This window comes from Amphiura filiformis, chromosome 14, assembly GCF_039555335.1.
Source record: "Amphiura filiformis chromosome 14, Afil_fr2py, whole genome shotgun sequence".
In the NCBI taxonomy this organism is placed as follows: Eukaryota; Metazoa; Echinodermata; class Ophiuroidea; order Amphilepidida; family Amphiuridae; genus Amphiura; species Amphiura filiformis.
Window position 1 is genome coordinate 53,382,532 of NC_092641.1, and position 16,824 is coordinate 53,399,355.

At 37.7% G+C, this 16,824-nt stretch overlaps 1 protein-coding gene across 1 annotated transcript; it reads right to left on the minus strand.

Annotated features, from left to right (window-relative positions):
• Positions 1–354: 354 nt before the first annotated feature.
• On the minus strand, positions 355–16,040 carry LOC140170296 (uncharacterized). Its single transcript, XM_072193667.1, has 3 exons — positions 15,888–16,040; positions 3,803–4,036; positions 355–2,447 (listed from the first exon to the last, which is right to left on the minus strand). The coding sequence occupies exons 1-3, from the start codon at positions 15,975–15,977 to the stop codon at positions 1,806–1,808; spliced, it is 966 nt and encodes a 321-aa protein (XP_072049768.1). The 5' UTR covers positions 15,978–16,040; the 3' UTR covers positions 355–1,805.
• Between the last annotated feature and the right edge of the window lie 784 nt (positions 16,041–16,824).

Below are 16,824 nucleotides of genomic sequence, written 5' to 3' on the forward strand. Positions count from 1 at the left end.
AACGTAAAAACCTTGTCTAACAAAATGCTTCAATTTATTTCCATTTGTTTTCAGCAACATTACAATTTTCAACTTGACACAATCTCAGGAACTTAGTCCACTCACTAAATAAATTCATCAGGTTTGTTGATAAACATTATAAAAGATTTCATTGGAACAAAACCAAAATTGAACTCACTATTGACGATTTCATCTATCATGGTCAGTAGCCATCATCAGAATAATGGTTGTAGATCTTTACTTCCGGTTGGACGTATCCCGACTGAAGAGGGTGTTTTAACAGACTGATAAAACACCCTCTTCAGTCGGGATACGTCCAACTGGAAGTAAGGATCTACAACCATTATTCTGATGATGGCTACTGACCATAATAGACGAAACCGTCAATAGCGAGTTCAATTTTGGTTTTGTTCCAATGAAATCTTTTATAATAAAACTTTGAGTCCAATTAACTTGACCAGAATCCACCCTAGCATATACACTACTCAAAATATTTAGGATCAGAAATTAACAATCTGGAATTTTCTTTTTTCTTTAACTTCTGTTTTCTTGGTGCTGACCAAAGCGGTTTTTTTGTTTCATGGGACTTCAATACTCAACTCAGTAGTGCAAGTGTTTAGTTGCATAAACATTATAGAATGAAATTACAACTGTGCCTGATTTACAATGTTACTGCTGGTTTTGAATTTGCTATGAATATATGTGACAGGATCAAGGGAAATGAGTTGGATGTCACTAATATTGATTTTGAGATATTGGCAAAGAAAGTGTTGAAATTCTTTTGTTTTATATTGTTTTCAGCGATTGAAAAATTGACGTAACTTCACAAAGAAAAGTCATATCAACACGGGGTTTTCAGTTTCTGAAAGCTCTAAATGTCCCCTTTAGAAACATATGTAAAACACAATTTCGACCAAGGTTGACATGCGACTTATTCCCCTTGATCATGTCACATATAAGTCTGTATATATTTTGAGTAGTGTAGTAAGCCTGAGACTGTATATTAAAATTCAGAAGGTCAAAATGAAAACTGATGCTCCTAATAGTAATACAAATGACTACTTGTATAGAATTCCTTGACTGTGTCATAGGGGTATATCAACGGGGAGAACTGGGGGAAAGTACCCCTTGGGAAATTATTTTCAAGCAAAACTGGACTGGACATATAATAGAAATTAATGATAAATCAGTCACCTTTTTGGTTGTTGCCCCCCCCACAGGGCCATTCCATTTGAAATCTGTCATACCCCTGTGGAATATTTAAGAATGTTCTTCCACAGATGGAGTATGTTTTTCAAATGAAAATATCGGCTCTTTATACTGAAATCCATACTCCCCCTGTATATTGCTTTACATATTACTGGAGTGATCAGTATTTCAAATGGAAGTTACCCAATTGTCTACACATATTCTATTCTATTTGAAACTCTGACCCGCTAATCTGGACTCTTGACTATGTGGCGGCGAGTATGATCTTAGGTCACTGAGCAAGTCAGTTATTGTCTTCCTCTGTTGAATACTTTAGCTAGATCTTTTACAGGAGTGTGCATTTCCAAGGAAAAGGCATATCCAAATTTCTCAAAGACATTCGGAAATGTGTATATTTCCTCAGCCTATAGGAACAAAAATCTATGTGCACATGAAAATTTTGCAAATCAACTGCACTCGCGAATTTTTCATGCACACAAAGATTTCATGCTTTACATCAATGAAGACAATAATCAGTTGATTGAAAAGAAGATAATATCTTGAATGTTATTTTGTGACTCCCTAAGTTAAAAATTTTACAAAAGTACACAAAACTATCAATAGCGACCATTTCTACTGTGTCGATCTCGGCTGTTATCTCGATATTGTCCACCACGGTCTCCGGACCGAGATCTATCATCTCTGTGTCTATCTGACCTTTCACCTCTCTCTGACCTTTCGCTTCTACTGTGATGATGTCCATGCCCATGTTGATGTCCATGTCTACCCTCCCCTTCCCACTGATTATGCCCCCCTCTGTCATCATGTCGCCTATTAAACTCCCGTCCACCACCATCACGTTGACTAGGAGACTCTCGCCCTTGAAATGACCCTCTCCTTTGACCCGCAAAGTCTGGACTCTGACCAAGCGGCGGAGAGTATGATCGCAGATCGCTGCTGCCACGTCGGTCACCGTCTCTTGACCGATGTCTTTCGTAGGATCTACCCGAACGATGTCCGGACGAACTGTCCCTCTCATCACTCATAGAGGATGGTGTAAATCTATTGCCGTGCGGAGGATGCATCCCCATCCCTTGGTGAGGAGGTGGTCCTAATAAGCCAGCACCCATTGGTTGTCCAGGCATACCTTGGTTGAATTGATGCGGCATCATGTGAGGCGGTGGGCCTGGTACCGATAACGACCGCTGAAGAGGGGGTGGAGTCATCATTCCCATTGGTCCAGTTGGCCGCATTCCTCCCTGTGGGAAAATAGAGTTTCATCTTGTGTTACGTAATAAGGATAGGAAGGGGGAAGGCTTACTACAAAAATTGATTTACACTTTTCTACTAAGGCAAAAAAAATTGTTTGCTTGTTCATAGGTCACTTTCAGAAGTTTGGTCGGTCGATTCAATGTGAAAATAAGTTGATTCTCAAGATATCTGTGATGAGAATTAATTGAATTTGCCAAAATCTGGTTCAAAGTATTTTTTGTAAGAACTGATATTTGCACGTTCATGTGATTTTTCGCCCAAAATTTTGATAAACCATACATGTACACTTGTCACATTATACTCTACATTTTCAAATAATCTAGAGACAATTTTTTTTAAAATTATGTCCTCAAACTTGGTTAGGTTTAGGTTAAAACTTAAGAAGTACTACACCCTGGCCAATTTGTGTTTATTTTTGCATTTTCTCAAAAAAAAGCGCATTGCTGACAAGTAAGATATGTATATTATAGGGGCAAGGACTACAACTACTGCACTGAAAATTCAGGAACTCAAGGCAAGTAGTTATTGATTTATTGATCAAATATTGATTTTCCCTCATTTTTGACTGTAACTCCACAACTGTTGTCTGGGCTGAAATAAAATTTCCAGTGCAGTAGTTGTAGTCCTTGCCCCTATAATATACATATCTTACTTGTCATCAATGCTCTATAATTTTTGAGAAAAATGCAAAAATAGGCACAAAATTAGGCAGGGGTGTAGTACCCCCTTAAGTTTATCCCAAAAACTGAAAAGACTGCTAATTTTACTTAATTTGGTCCGTATTTATATGCAAACTTTCAATATTTTTGCTGTGCCAACTGTGTTGAGTGCGAAAATCTCAAAAATGAATGTTCTACAAAAATATTCAACTTTTAAATTATGGTACAGGTACTATATATCTTTAGGTTTTTGCTACCTAAGGGGACAAACCAAAGGTTTGATGGTGTCTTCAGCGTTCGAAATAGGGCCGGTCTGCCGGCCATTGGCCTGTAACTTTTTGGCCTGGCCGGTCACTTTTCTGACTGGCATCTAGTTGCCGGCCCGGCTGGCCGGTAACTTTTTAAGGCCAAGCCCGGCTGGCCGGTAACTTTTTGAGGCATATTTCGAACACTGGGTGTCTTAATGGAAGTTTTTTTGTTAGGAGGCTCACTCCTCCCATTCTCTAACGTAAGTTTGTAACAATTGAAATTCCAACCCAAAATATTAACTGTGATTGATATTTAAACTATTATTTGATAAACGTAATCTGCCTTTCTTTACTCCTCTTCCGCTTAACATGGGGGGGGCATCATCAAATTTATTATATAGTTTGTTCCTGGAAATCAATTAATTAATTCCCTACCATTGGTCCTGGTATACCAGGACTGGATGTGCCGCTCCTGGGGTTAACCGGACTAGATGTACCGCTGCCACCATCATGCTTGCTACCAGAGCGGAATTGAAGTCTCAGTGCACGTTCAAAGAGCCGTAGACCACTCATGAGGCTCATGGAGTATGGGACCGACACATCATGCTGGAATTCCACAAATGCATAGTTTTTCTCACTTGGTTTTTTAACACCAGCTAAAGGTCCTGCCTGCAGTATTAAACAGAAAGTTATGTTTATACATGTTATTTATTTTACTTGGCCTTAGCAGTTAGGATTAGGAACATATTCAATGCAGACCTTCGTTTTTGAGGAGCTCAATTGCACCAGAGCTCCTACATGCATAACTCTCCTCAACAACATTTCAGGAATACGATTTACTGAGCTCCTCACTACTTTGAATCTCTATGTTTTAATACAATATTAATAGATTGAGCTCCTTGTTGAGCACATAAGTAAACTCATCAGAAGAGTGATTAACAGAGCTCCTGCAATTTTCAAAAATGAAGGCATGTACAGTGCAAGATTTGCTGCCCTCGCATTATAAAAAACGGAAGACAATTTAAGGGCGACGTTGCCCAGAATTTTTTGTGGGACATGATAGCACATTAGACATGTATCGAATTGTATTCTGAATACGAGGAGTGTCCTTCTGACATCAAATAAGTTTGATTTTTTGAAATTCGCGATATAAATAATACTAATTTTATGGCAAATTATTAAATTAAATTTTTTTTTGACATATATTTAACACAGTATTAACAGTCCTTGCAGTATAGTGTCTGTAAAGTGAGGCTGGGAGGCTGGAAAAGCTGTTCACAATTTGACAATTTTGACAGTCACCATTCACACTTTTTCCCAAAAAAAACACCTAAAAATTTTAAATCTTTTTGGTGTTTAGGGCTGTGCAATAATTATGGGTACTGAGCAGTACAAATACCGAATAGGGTGCAACTTGCTCAACTTGATTCTAGTGACCAGGCCTTGTTTACTGAGCTTAGGGCTTAAGGGGTGGGGTAGAGCCCGGGGGTAGGACAGTCTTGTAATTAGAAAAATATAGAGTAACACCCTATTCAGTAACTCGCTCCTAATTTTATGAGCCAGGGGGGGGGCAAATTTTCAAACAACACTCAACTTTAGAAGTGATGGGTATGTGCCTACCGGCGCCGCGAAGTAGCCCTATCGGGTACAATGCGTTATTTTAAAAAAGGGGGTCTGATTGGGTACAAACAAAATCAAAAAGGGGGTCATTGGGTATAATATTTTGAAAAAGGGGGTCATTGAGTATAAGATTTCAAAAAAGGGGTCATCGGGTAGAAAATGTTGAAAAAATGGAGCAAAATTGTGAAAAGTTTCAGCATTATTTTGTTGCATTTTTGGGATTCCAATTTCCCAACCTAAAATGGCTAGTACAATGTATATTGCGAGCGTAGCGAGCATGAAAATTTGTAATAAGCGTACTGTTTTCCAATATCCTGTACACCTTTTTTAGAGCATTTTTATTTAAAAGGTGCACCATGAATTATGCCTGGAATTATATACCCAAATGGCTTGCCCGAGGGGCAAGGTCAAGCAGGACAAGGTTTTAGCACATCAATTAGGTATCCCAGGCAAACCTTAGTTAACACATAAATTGCTAGTCAGCTGAAATTCACCGAGACCGGGCCCAAACACAATGCATATTTACATAGAAATTTGCATTTTTTTCGAGAATAGGTCGGTGAAGGAAACCTACATAAATATGTTTTCTATACTTCACTTGACCCAAATATATGATTTTTATGGTGATAATCAAGTCGCACATGGAATTTTAGAGGGATTTTGATAGCAGTGCCGTCAAAAAAAGCTGCTATCGCCATGAGACTAAGATCTAGAAACACCCCTAAATGCCGTTTTGGGAATTTTGCTAGCAGAATCTTTTTGATGAAAGTCAATCTTTGACAAGATGTAACTTTGTTACGGAAAGTGCTATGACAAAAATGTTTTCAGTTTTGGCTTTCTTTACTCAAGGGCTTTAATTTGATATGTAAAATGATGCAGTTTGATGGCAAATTTGAATTCACCTAGTATACCTACATCAATGCATCAATTCTATGGGTACAGTTTTTTGGCCCTTCGAAGGGAGGGACAAACAATATTGGTAGACCGGCATTAATAATATTTTGAAAATTCACCACCCGATATGGGGTACACTATACCATTATAACCATAGCATAGTGCCGTACTATTAGGCTAATGAAAGTCGATTCCTTGTTTCCCGTTACCCTACTCCGCTCAAAACCAATTGCTGGCCAAATATTTCATTATTTTGATTAAAATGTTGATTTCTAACAAACTTTAACATACCAATAAATAATTGTGGTGTTAAATATATCATAAATCTCTTTCTGTTGATTTTTAGGGATTTTCTTTGCAGTAGGGGCATGGTATATGGTTAATAATGAATTAATAATGAATACCTGTAGACTCACTTCTCTGTCCCGCACTTTTTGATCTGCTCTGATCTCATCCCGTAAAAAATATTGTGAAACTTTTGATAGTTGTACAATCACCTTCATGTGGTTGTAAACTACATCTGTAAACTCCAAACTGTGATTTATAACATGTATACATGGGTAGTTATTGGTTTACACCTGTAACAGATGCAATAATGAAATGGTATGAAATAATGAATAATGAAAAATGAAATGGTCACCTACACAGTGAGTTATGTAAGCTATCCACCAGTGGAGCTTCTGCGACCCCTGCGCAGAACTTCCGATAGTGGATTATCTGCGCACGGTGGACGCAAGGAATCCACAGTCGGATTTTCTGCGCGACGTGCACTGAAAATCCCTCCGTATATAGTTCGGTGGAATAATTCTGCGCACGCAGTCGCAGGGAATCCACTGACGGATTTTTTGAAGGCGACGCGCGCAGAAACTCCCTCCGTATAGAGCTCCGGTGGAGTAATTCTGCGCATGACGGTCGCAGGGAATCCACTGGACGGATTTTCGGCGCACGATTCTTTGTTATGATTTAATATTATTATGGTAGAAAGTAAGTAATATTATTTAGGCCTATATGTTTAGAGTCAGTTCAAGTAGATCAAGTATCATGTTTAAAAACATGTTTAAAAAATAACTTTGAAAGTAAGAAATATTATGTATTTCTGCACGCGGTCGCAGGGAATCCACAGTTAGACATTCGGCGCACTTCCGTATATAGCTCCGGTGGAGTATTTCTGTGCACGGTCGCAGGGAATCCACGACGGATTTTCGGCGCATCGCTTTTAATCATCTCATGAATTGTTATGATTTAATGTTATTAAATGTGATTATTTAGGGCCTATATGTTTAGAGTCACTTCTACGCATCAAGTTTCATGTTTAAAAAACCATGTTTAAAAAAATAACTTAGAAATAAGAAATATTATATATATTTTTAGAGTCAGAACGGTGGAGTTTTTCTGCGCACGGACGCAGGGAATCCAGTCGGACTTTAAAGCGCGTCGCTGAAACTCCCCTCCGTATATAGCTCCGTGGAGTAATTCTGCGCCTGCACGGTCGCAGGGAATCCACGGACGGATTTTCGCGCACGCTTTAATCATCTCATGAATTGTTATGATTTAATGTTATTAAATGTGATTATTTAGTGCCTATATGTTTAGAGTCACTTCTACGCATCAAGTTTCATGTTTAAAAAACCATGTTTAAAAAAATAACTTAGAAATGAGAAATATTATATATATTTTTAGAGTCAGAACGGTGGAGTTTTTCTGCGCACGGTCGCAGGGAATCCACAGTCGGACTTTCGGCGCACGTTTTAATCATCTCATGAATTGTTATGATTTAATATTATTAAATGGTAGAAAGTATGAAATATTATTTAGGGCCTATATGTTTAGAGTCAGTTCTACGCATCAAGTTTCATGTTTAAAAAACCATGTTTAAAAAAATAAAGTAAGAAATATTATATATATTTTTAGAGTCAGAACGGTGGAGTTTTTCTGCGCACGGTCGCAGGGAATCCACAGTCGGACTTTCGGCGCACGTTTTAATCATCTCATGAATTGTTATGATTTAATATTATTAAATGGTAGAAAGTATGAAATATTATTTAGGGCCTATATGCGCTTCAAGTTTCATGTTTAAAAAACCATGTTTAAAAAAATAACTTAGAAAATTTGAAATATTATATATATTTTTAGAGTCAGAACGGTGGAGTTTTTCTCGCACGGACGCAGGGACTCCACAGTCGGATTTCGGCGCACGTCGCGCTGAAACTCCCCACGTATATAGCTCGGTGGAGTAATTCTGCGACGGTCGCAGGGAATCCACGGACGGATTTTCGGGCGCATACGATTTAATCATCTCATGAATTGTTATGATTTAATATTATTAAATGGTATAAAGTAAGAAATATTATTTAGGGCCTATATGTTTCTACTCCAATTTCGAATTTTATATAATGATGGGTGTATGATGTACAAAGTTTTGAATAATACAGAGTTTAAAATTAATTTTATAGTAATATTATTTTTCCAAGGATTTTAAAGGTTATTAATGGATTGACGAATTTCCCAGTAGGCGCTAATGATACGGCCTATTTCACAAGAGGCGGTAAAGATAAGACGGCTTATTACACAATAGGTGGGATATAGATGAGATGAGATTAGGCCAACTGCCAAGTATCTAAATAATATCAGGAATAATCCGATTCCGCGATAATTGTTAATTAGTCATTGAACCAAAAGATCAAAGGTGTGGTGATGAGAAGATTCCGCGAAAATTGTTAATTAGTCATTGAATTAATAGATCAATGATGCCGGGATGAGAAATCCCGCTGTTTTGCAGCATTGAAAATAATTTTAAGAGGTATAATGATGATACCAAGAATAATCCGATTCCGCGAGAATCATAATTTCATTTTCATAGGCATATAATACGTATTGATAATTCTTGTTTTTGTACTTTTACTATTTACCTAGTCTATTTTTTTTACTTCTAACTATTTTCATTATATTTCCTACCGCGATAAAGTTTGATTTCGTTCCGAAATTCAGAATATGGACTATATTAAAAACATCGAATGCCTGGATCAGGAAAGTTCCTAGATTTATATTTATTCGATTGCCCATGTTGTGTATAGGGGAAAGTGGGGTAATGCCGGACTGTGGGGAATCCCGGACACGTCGATTGCAGCTAAACGGAGAAGGGTGGCACTATTATACTACCTTAGGGTATTAGCTACCTCAAGGTGTACCTCACGTATACTACTACCAGCGCTTTGGGTCTCGCCTTTCTTTGTGAAAATTACGAAAAAACAGAAATTGTCATTTTTTACTTTTTATCTGAAAAGTGATTTATTAGCTGGGTGACAGTTAATGCGACAAGAGACACAGATAAAGTATGGATGAAAATTATGTTTGATACTTGATTGTTAGCTGGATGTATGAATTTTGGTATCTTAAAATGGATAAGTAGAACAAGCACTGAAAAAATAAATCGGGACCGTGATGGGTAATCCCGGACACACATGCGTCTCTATACAGATGGGGTAATGCGGACACTTGTTATTTCAAAATATAGACAACAACAACAGCCTCCATAGTTGTATGCTTGAGGTCACAGAAGTACCTAATACATTCAGGGGATTATCTTCCTACTCCACTTTCCCTCTTAGCAACAATCATGTGTCCGGGATTACCCCGTGTCCGGCATTACCCCATCATTTTTTTCCATTTTGTTTCTTAATTATAACTTCTTAACTAGAGATATGGAGTTATTAAAAACTGGTTGCTAGTTAGAACATTACTCCTACTTTGCATTGATATGATTTTCACTGATGAACTTTATTTAATCTTGAACCTGTGTAGCCTTAACGAAAGGTGCCCGGGATTACCCCACTTTCCCCTACTTCTTAGTTATTTGTAAAAAAAAAATCGCCATTCATAAATGTATGTTCTGCGCATCAAGTTTCATGTTTAAAAAAGTAACTTAGAAAGTAAGAAATATTATATAACACCTAAGTAGATCCTTGTCATTTGATTGGTTGATTGTTGGTCACATGTCATTCAATAAATAAACTATTTTACGGCCTACGTCACTACCGTGGAATTTGGTTATATTCGCCGTGCATTTTCGTTATATGCACCGTGCATTTATGTTATATTCCGTACGTTCTATTGCATGGCTAGATTGCATGTTTTTTCAGTCCGATCGGCGAACAGTATAACATAGGCCCTACCGTGTTACGGGATATTTAAAACAACAAACTTAATTTGCGGCAATTCTAGATGAATATTATTTGAAGAAATATAATCTACAAGTAAAGCCCCGAATAGCCATATTCCGATTTTTTCTTTGGGGAAAGAAAAAGTAGAAAACAAGAAAGTGAAAAGGTAAGCTTACAATACGCATTGGTTAGGCCCGGTGGCTAGGTAAGCTTAAATTCTATTTTACTGCGTAGCAAATGCCTCAGATTAATAATAATAGACCGGGCCCTTGAAATAATACTTTTAATGGCTTATTTTGGGGATGATACAAGAATGTATTGCTAAAAAAAGCCATATTTGTCTACGATTCGTACAATATTTTTAACTCCTGCAAAGCCATTACAATCAACCAATCAAATAACAAAGATCTACTTAGGTGTCATATAAAACAAATAATGAATGTTTTTCATTAGTGCAATGGAAAGAATATTTTCATTCGTTGAAAATGGAATGTTCCATTCAACTCAGCTTCGCTTCGTTGAATGGAACATTCCATTTTTCAACTCATGAAAATATTCTTACCATTGCACTCATAAACATTCATTATTTGTATATTATACATGTATATATTTTTAGAGTCCGAACGGTGGAGTATTTCTGCGCACGGTCGCAGGGAATCCACAGTCGGACTTTCGGCACACGTGCGCAGAAACTTCCCTCCGTAGGCCCCTATATTATAGCTCCGGTGGTGTAATTCTGCGCACGGTCGCAGAGAATCCACGGATGGGTTTTCGGCGCACGTTTTAATCATCTCATGAATTGTTATGATTTAATATTATTAAATGGTATAAAGTAAGAAATATTATTTAGGGCCTATATGTTTCTACTCCAATTTCGGAGTTTTTGCGGATGCTACGCAAAAACTCCAAAATCGGAGGTTTTGCGGCGGGCGCGAAAACTCCAAAATCGGAGGGTTTGCGCGGTTTTAAGATTCAGGTTTATTTAAAAAAATATTTATGACATGGTTTAAACAGAAATCCAATTGTAATATTGTTAATAATGTTTATACTAATGTTTTTTTTATCAATTGTCCTATTTATGTATATATCTTTTATGTCTTTTACATCAGCATGTCTCTTAATATTATGGTTTTTATGGTTCGATTATATGTTTATGTCAATATTTATATTCTTATACAATTCTTATGAAGTTTCTAATGATTTTATCAAATATTCAATAATGTATAATATACATATATTTTATGTCTTTTACGTCAACGTGTCTCTTAATCATGGTTTTATGGATGGATTATATGTTTATGTAAATATTTATAGAAACACACATTCAAAATGGCGCCAAACTGGAAGGTCAGATGTGATGTCAAATATTTTCTATACTTCAAATTCTACATGTATTTCATACCTTACACCTGTCACGCAATTCCTTCGTATTACTGACAGCAAGTCCTCATTTCGACATTACTATTGCAAACAGTCATTTCCAAATTAATTTAGTAGGCCTAGTCCATGTTTCTGACTTTTGGAACGAATTTAAACTTATCGAGGTATGAAAATAGTTAGAATAGTAAAAGTACAAAAAAAAAAAGAATTATCAACACATAATATAGGCCTAAAATTAAATTATGATTCTCGCGGAATCGGATTATTCTTGGTATAATCTCTATGTACTTCTTCAAATTATTTTCAATGCTGGTAAACAGCGGGGTTTCTTATCACGGCACCTTTGATCTATTGGTTGAATGGCTAATTAACAATTCTCACAGAATCGGATTATTACTGGTATTTTTTAGATGATTAGCACTTAGCCTAATCTTGTCTCATCTACCCCGCCTATATCGTGCAATAAGTCGTCTTATCTTTACCGCCTCTTTTGAAATAGGCCGTATCATTACCCCCTATTGGAAAATTTGTCAATCCATTAAGCTTTAAAATCCTTGGAAAAAATAACATTAATATAATTTCAAACTTTCAAACTCAGAAATTGGAGTGGTAAACATTATTTAAACAATATTAAAAATGGGCGCAAACCCTCCGATTTTGGAGTTTTTGCGGCGTCTTGAGAAACTCCGATTTCGGAGTTTTTATAGCATCCGAAAAGCTCGAAATTGGAGTAGTAAACATTATTAACAATATTTAAAACGCATGCAAACCCTCCGATTTTTGGAGTTTTTTGCGCCCGCCGCAAAACCTGCGCACGTTTTTGCGTACCTTCCGCAATAATTAATAATGTTAACGTTTAGTTTTTAAACGTGCGCCGAAAATCCGTCAGTGGATTGCCAGCCACCATGCGCAGAAATACTCCACCGTATTAAAATAAACTCTAAAGTTATTCTTTTAAACACGAGACATTTGATGCGCAGAACCGTAACTTCTGACTCTAAAAATATAGGCCTAAATAATATTTCTTACTTTCTACCCTTTTTATCTTATCACTTATTAAACAATCTAGGGTAGGCAAATATTAAATCATAACAATTCAAGAAAAACGTGCGCCGAAAATCCGTCAGTGGATTCCCTGCGACCGTGCGCAGAAATACTCCACCGTATTAAAAATTATAGAACTAACTTCATGAAATAAATCATTAAGGTAAACAGGTGCCATATTATTCAAAACTTTGTACATCATACACCCATTATTATATAAAATTCGAAATTGGAGTAGAAACATATAGGCTCTAAATAAAATTTCTTACTTTATACCATTTAATAATATTTAATAATATTAAATCATAACAATTCATGAGATGATTAAATCGTGCGCCGAAAATCCGTCCGTGGATTACCTGCGACCGTGCGCAGAATTACTCCACCGGAGCTATATACGGAGGGAAGTTTCTGCGCACGCGCTTCGAAAGTCCGACTCGCGGATTCCCTGCGTCCGTCGCAGAAAAAAACTCCACCGTTCTGACTCTAAAAATATATATAATATTTCTTATTATCTAAGTTATTTTTTTAAACATGGTTTTTTAAACATGAAACTTGAAGCGCAGAACTGACTCTAAACATATAGGCCCTAAATAATATTTCATACTTTCTACCATTTAATAATATTAAATCATAACAATTCATGAGATGATTAAAACGTGCGCCGAAAGTCCGACTGTGGATTCCCTGCGACCGTGCGCAGAAAAACTCCACCGTTCTGACTCTAAAAATATATATAATATTTCTCATTTCTAAGTTATTTTTTTTAACATGGTTTTTTAAACATGAAACTTGATGCGTAGAAGTGACTCTAAACATATAGGCCCTAAATAATCACATTTAATAATATTAAATCATAACAATTCATGAGATGATTAAAACGTCCGCCGAAAATCCGTCCGTGGATTCCCTGCGACCGTGCGCAGAATTACTCCACCGGACCACGGAGCTATATACGGAGGGGAGTTTCAAGCGCGTCTTGCCAAAAAGAATCCGACTGTGGATTCCCTGCGTCCGTGCGCAGAAAAACTCCACCGTTCTGACTCTAAAAATATATATAATATTTCTTATTTTCTAAGTTATTTTTTAACCATGGTTTTTTAAACATGAAACTTGAAGCGCAGAACTGACTCTAAACATATAGGCCCTAAATAATATTTCATACTTTCTACCATTTAATAATATTAAATCATAACAATTCATGAGATGATTAAAAGCGTGCGCCGAAAATCCGTCCGTGGATTCCCTGCGACCGTCGCGAGAATTACTCCACGGAGCTCTATATGAGGGGAGTTTCTGCGCGCGTGCGCCGAAAATCCGTCCGTGGATTCCCTGCGACCGTCGCGCAGAATTAATCCACGGAACTATATCACGGAGGGAGTTTCAGCGCACGCGTCGCCGAAAAAATCCGTCAGTGGATTCCCTGCGACCGTCGCGCGCAGAATTATTCCACCGTAACTATATACGGAGGGGATTTTCAGTGCACGTGCGCAGAAAATCCGACTGTGGATTCCTTGCATCCACCGTGCGCAGATAATCCACTATCGGAAGTTCTGCGTAGGGGTAGCAGAAGCTCCACTGGTGGATCATGTACATACATGACACAGTCATGAAAAATTGTGTAACGGGAAACAAGGAATTGACTTTCATTGGCCTTACGCTGACTTTCGTATTCGCAGAGGACAATTTCGACCTCCTGGTTTGTTTACAAACAGAGAGGTAGACAAAGGGCCTGTCAAAACTGTTCCGCTTGTCCAAATACTCATGATACTCAAGTACATGTATCAACAAAAGGATGGTCCACAATTCTGTCGGTCCGTGTCACGTCACTTCCGGTTGATGATGTTCGAGTGAAAACAAGTCCCTAATTTGATTTTTGTTGATGATTTCTGTCATTGGTGTTATGTAAATATCGATCGCAAATAGTTAGTGGAATCAAACAACCGTTTCTAAGTCTTCAGAGTGAAAGAAACTTACTTGATTTACCGTTTATATACTGACAAACTTAAAATTAAATTCCATGGTCGAGTGCAGTGGCGGCTGGTGGGTTATTTTTGTGGTGCCAGGGCAAATTATGCGCGTAAGCGCCCAGCGACGCGCTTGCGCGAGCAGGGGGGTGTCTGAGGGGGATGTGGCCCCCTCAGCTGTGGAAATTTTTTCAAAAATGACAGTCAAATGGTGCGATTTGGTGCACACTTTTTAGGTTAATTCACTATATTTGTTGAATAATAATGAAGAAACTCTTATTAAAATCTTGGATACTTCTTGGCTATTTAAATTTTCTTAATATTTTAAAAGGAAGATCAATGCACATGATTTTATTTACTCATGCAGCTTCTTATATATGATGAATATGACAAACCCTGTATACAACCTTCAATTCTAAAGTATTCAATCATAAACCTCAGCATAAACTAAAACTTTGCATGGACTTGCACCAGTCTTAAAGTTTTACTTATCCTGCCCTAACCACATGCATGTGTATAACAATTTGCGCTTTGCAGGAAAGATTTAGTTAAAGTCTATCAGCTCATCTGTTTTTTGTGTACAAAAGTATCAATGAGCACTGGTGACAAGCATCACAAGTTTGAGACATTAAGTCATTTACCTTATATGGTAACTGGGCAGTCAAAGGTCAGCCCAGTGTGTACTTTCAGAGGCGCAGTGGTTTTCAATGAGACCCTAGCTTCTAAGCACATTTGCAGTGAGCATGAGGCTATTTTAATGGTATAAATAAAGTACATTTGGGGCATGCCCTGTTTGCGAGTTGCCATATTTTAAAACAGCTACTGTTGCCTTATTGAATAGAAAATCCCTGCTACAGATGGTTTTAATGCATTGTGAAGTGTGGTGTGATGTGTAAACATACTGTTATTTATGAAATAAAACAGGTGATGTATGGAACATTATTACAACTACTTAAATTTTATTTTTGATGGGATATTAGGCCACAGGGTCACAGCCCCAAGTGCCCTAATGGACCAGCCGCCACTGGTCGAGTGTCGTTTTTTCCGAAATTGAATGCCACTCCAGCAACATCGCTATGTAGCCTCCTTCACAGCCGGTTTCTGTTGTTCACAACAAACCGTGAGCCACATGAAGTTTGGGCCCGAGACTAGAGATAGCCCGGATGTCCGACCGACAGAATTAAGCTAAAAAAAAAGGGGATTAAAAACTGTGTGAAGTCATGAAGTAGCCTCATGCTTCTTTTGTCCAATTTGGCATCAAGATTTCGAATGAAAACAGTTCAGACCCAGAACACGATCATGTCAGAAATTAATATTTTGTTCTGGGTCTGATTATTCGGACTAACTATACCAATACACTATTCATTCATTGACATAAATTGCATGTTACGGTTGCAGAATTTTGCACCCGGGACCTGTACTGACATTTTATTACAATGCCCACGTTAATATTACCTGCAGGAATAATTCATAAAGTAATTCTTCTGTTACTCTAGAGTCTAAATTTCCAACCCACAAAGTTCTGTCTGCTTGAGTCTCTCCCATGCTTTAAAAATAAAGAATTCGCAGGATTTCTTGCACCGCGAATCCAATCCGCACAGAGTAGCTATATCGTTACTAAAAAGTAAAGTGATGAATATTAATAAGACACGTCATGGACATATCCCGGCTTTGCATTTTATGTTGTCATATATAATACAGATGGTTTTAATGGAAATCTGTATTGAAGCTTATTGAGAACATTATGGGACTTGTCAAAGATTTAATGCAGTTATAAACTCCTTAGGGGTGGTGCAATAATTATGTGTACCCTGGGGTGGTGAATTCTCAAAATGGTCTGCCAAAAATCGCTTGCCCTCCCCCTTTGGCAGTGCCAAAAAATTGTTGCCCCCCTTCGACGTGCCAAAAAACCTTTGCCCCCCTTTCGATGTACCAAAAAATCTTTGGCCCCCACCCCTTACACATGCAAGATTTTTGAGAACCTATTGTTTTATCATATATGCGAGTGCAGCGAGCCAGGGGTAGGGTGGGCAAGTCAGCTCCCGAAAGGTTGATTAAAAAATGAAGCGAAGCGAGCGGAGCGTCAACTGGCGCGGGTCCAGGGGCCCGCCTAAGGGCTCCTGGTGGGGGTCAGGGGGCGAAGCCCCCGGAAGCTCACGGGGGTTGGTCATAATTCCACAAGGAGAAGCCTCCTTGCATACATGTAACGTTTTTATGTGAACTGATTTTAATTACCATGTAAAGTTTTGATTTTAGAATTTAAAACAAAAAGGCATAACAATGTAAGAACAATACAACAGAAACAATACTGATATTCTTGAGTTGATTTAACATTATTGAAATTATTTCCCCCTTCTCCCCTTCGTTCTCTTTCCTTCTTCTTTACATTCTA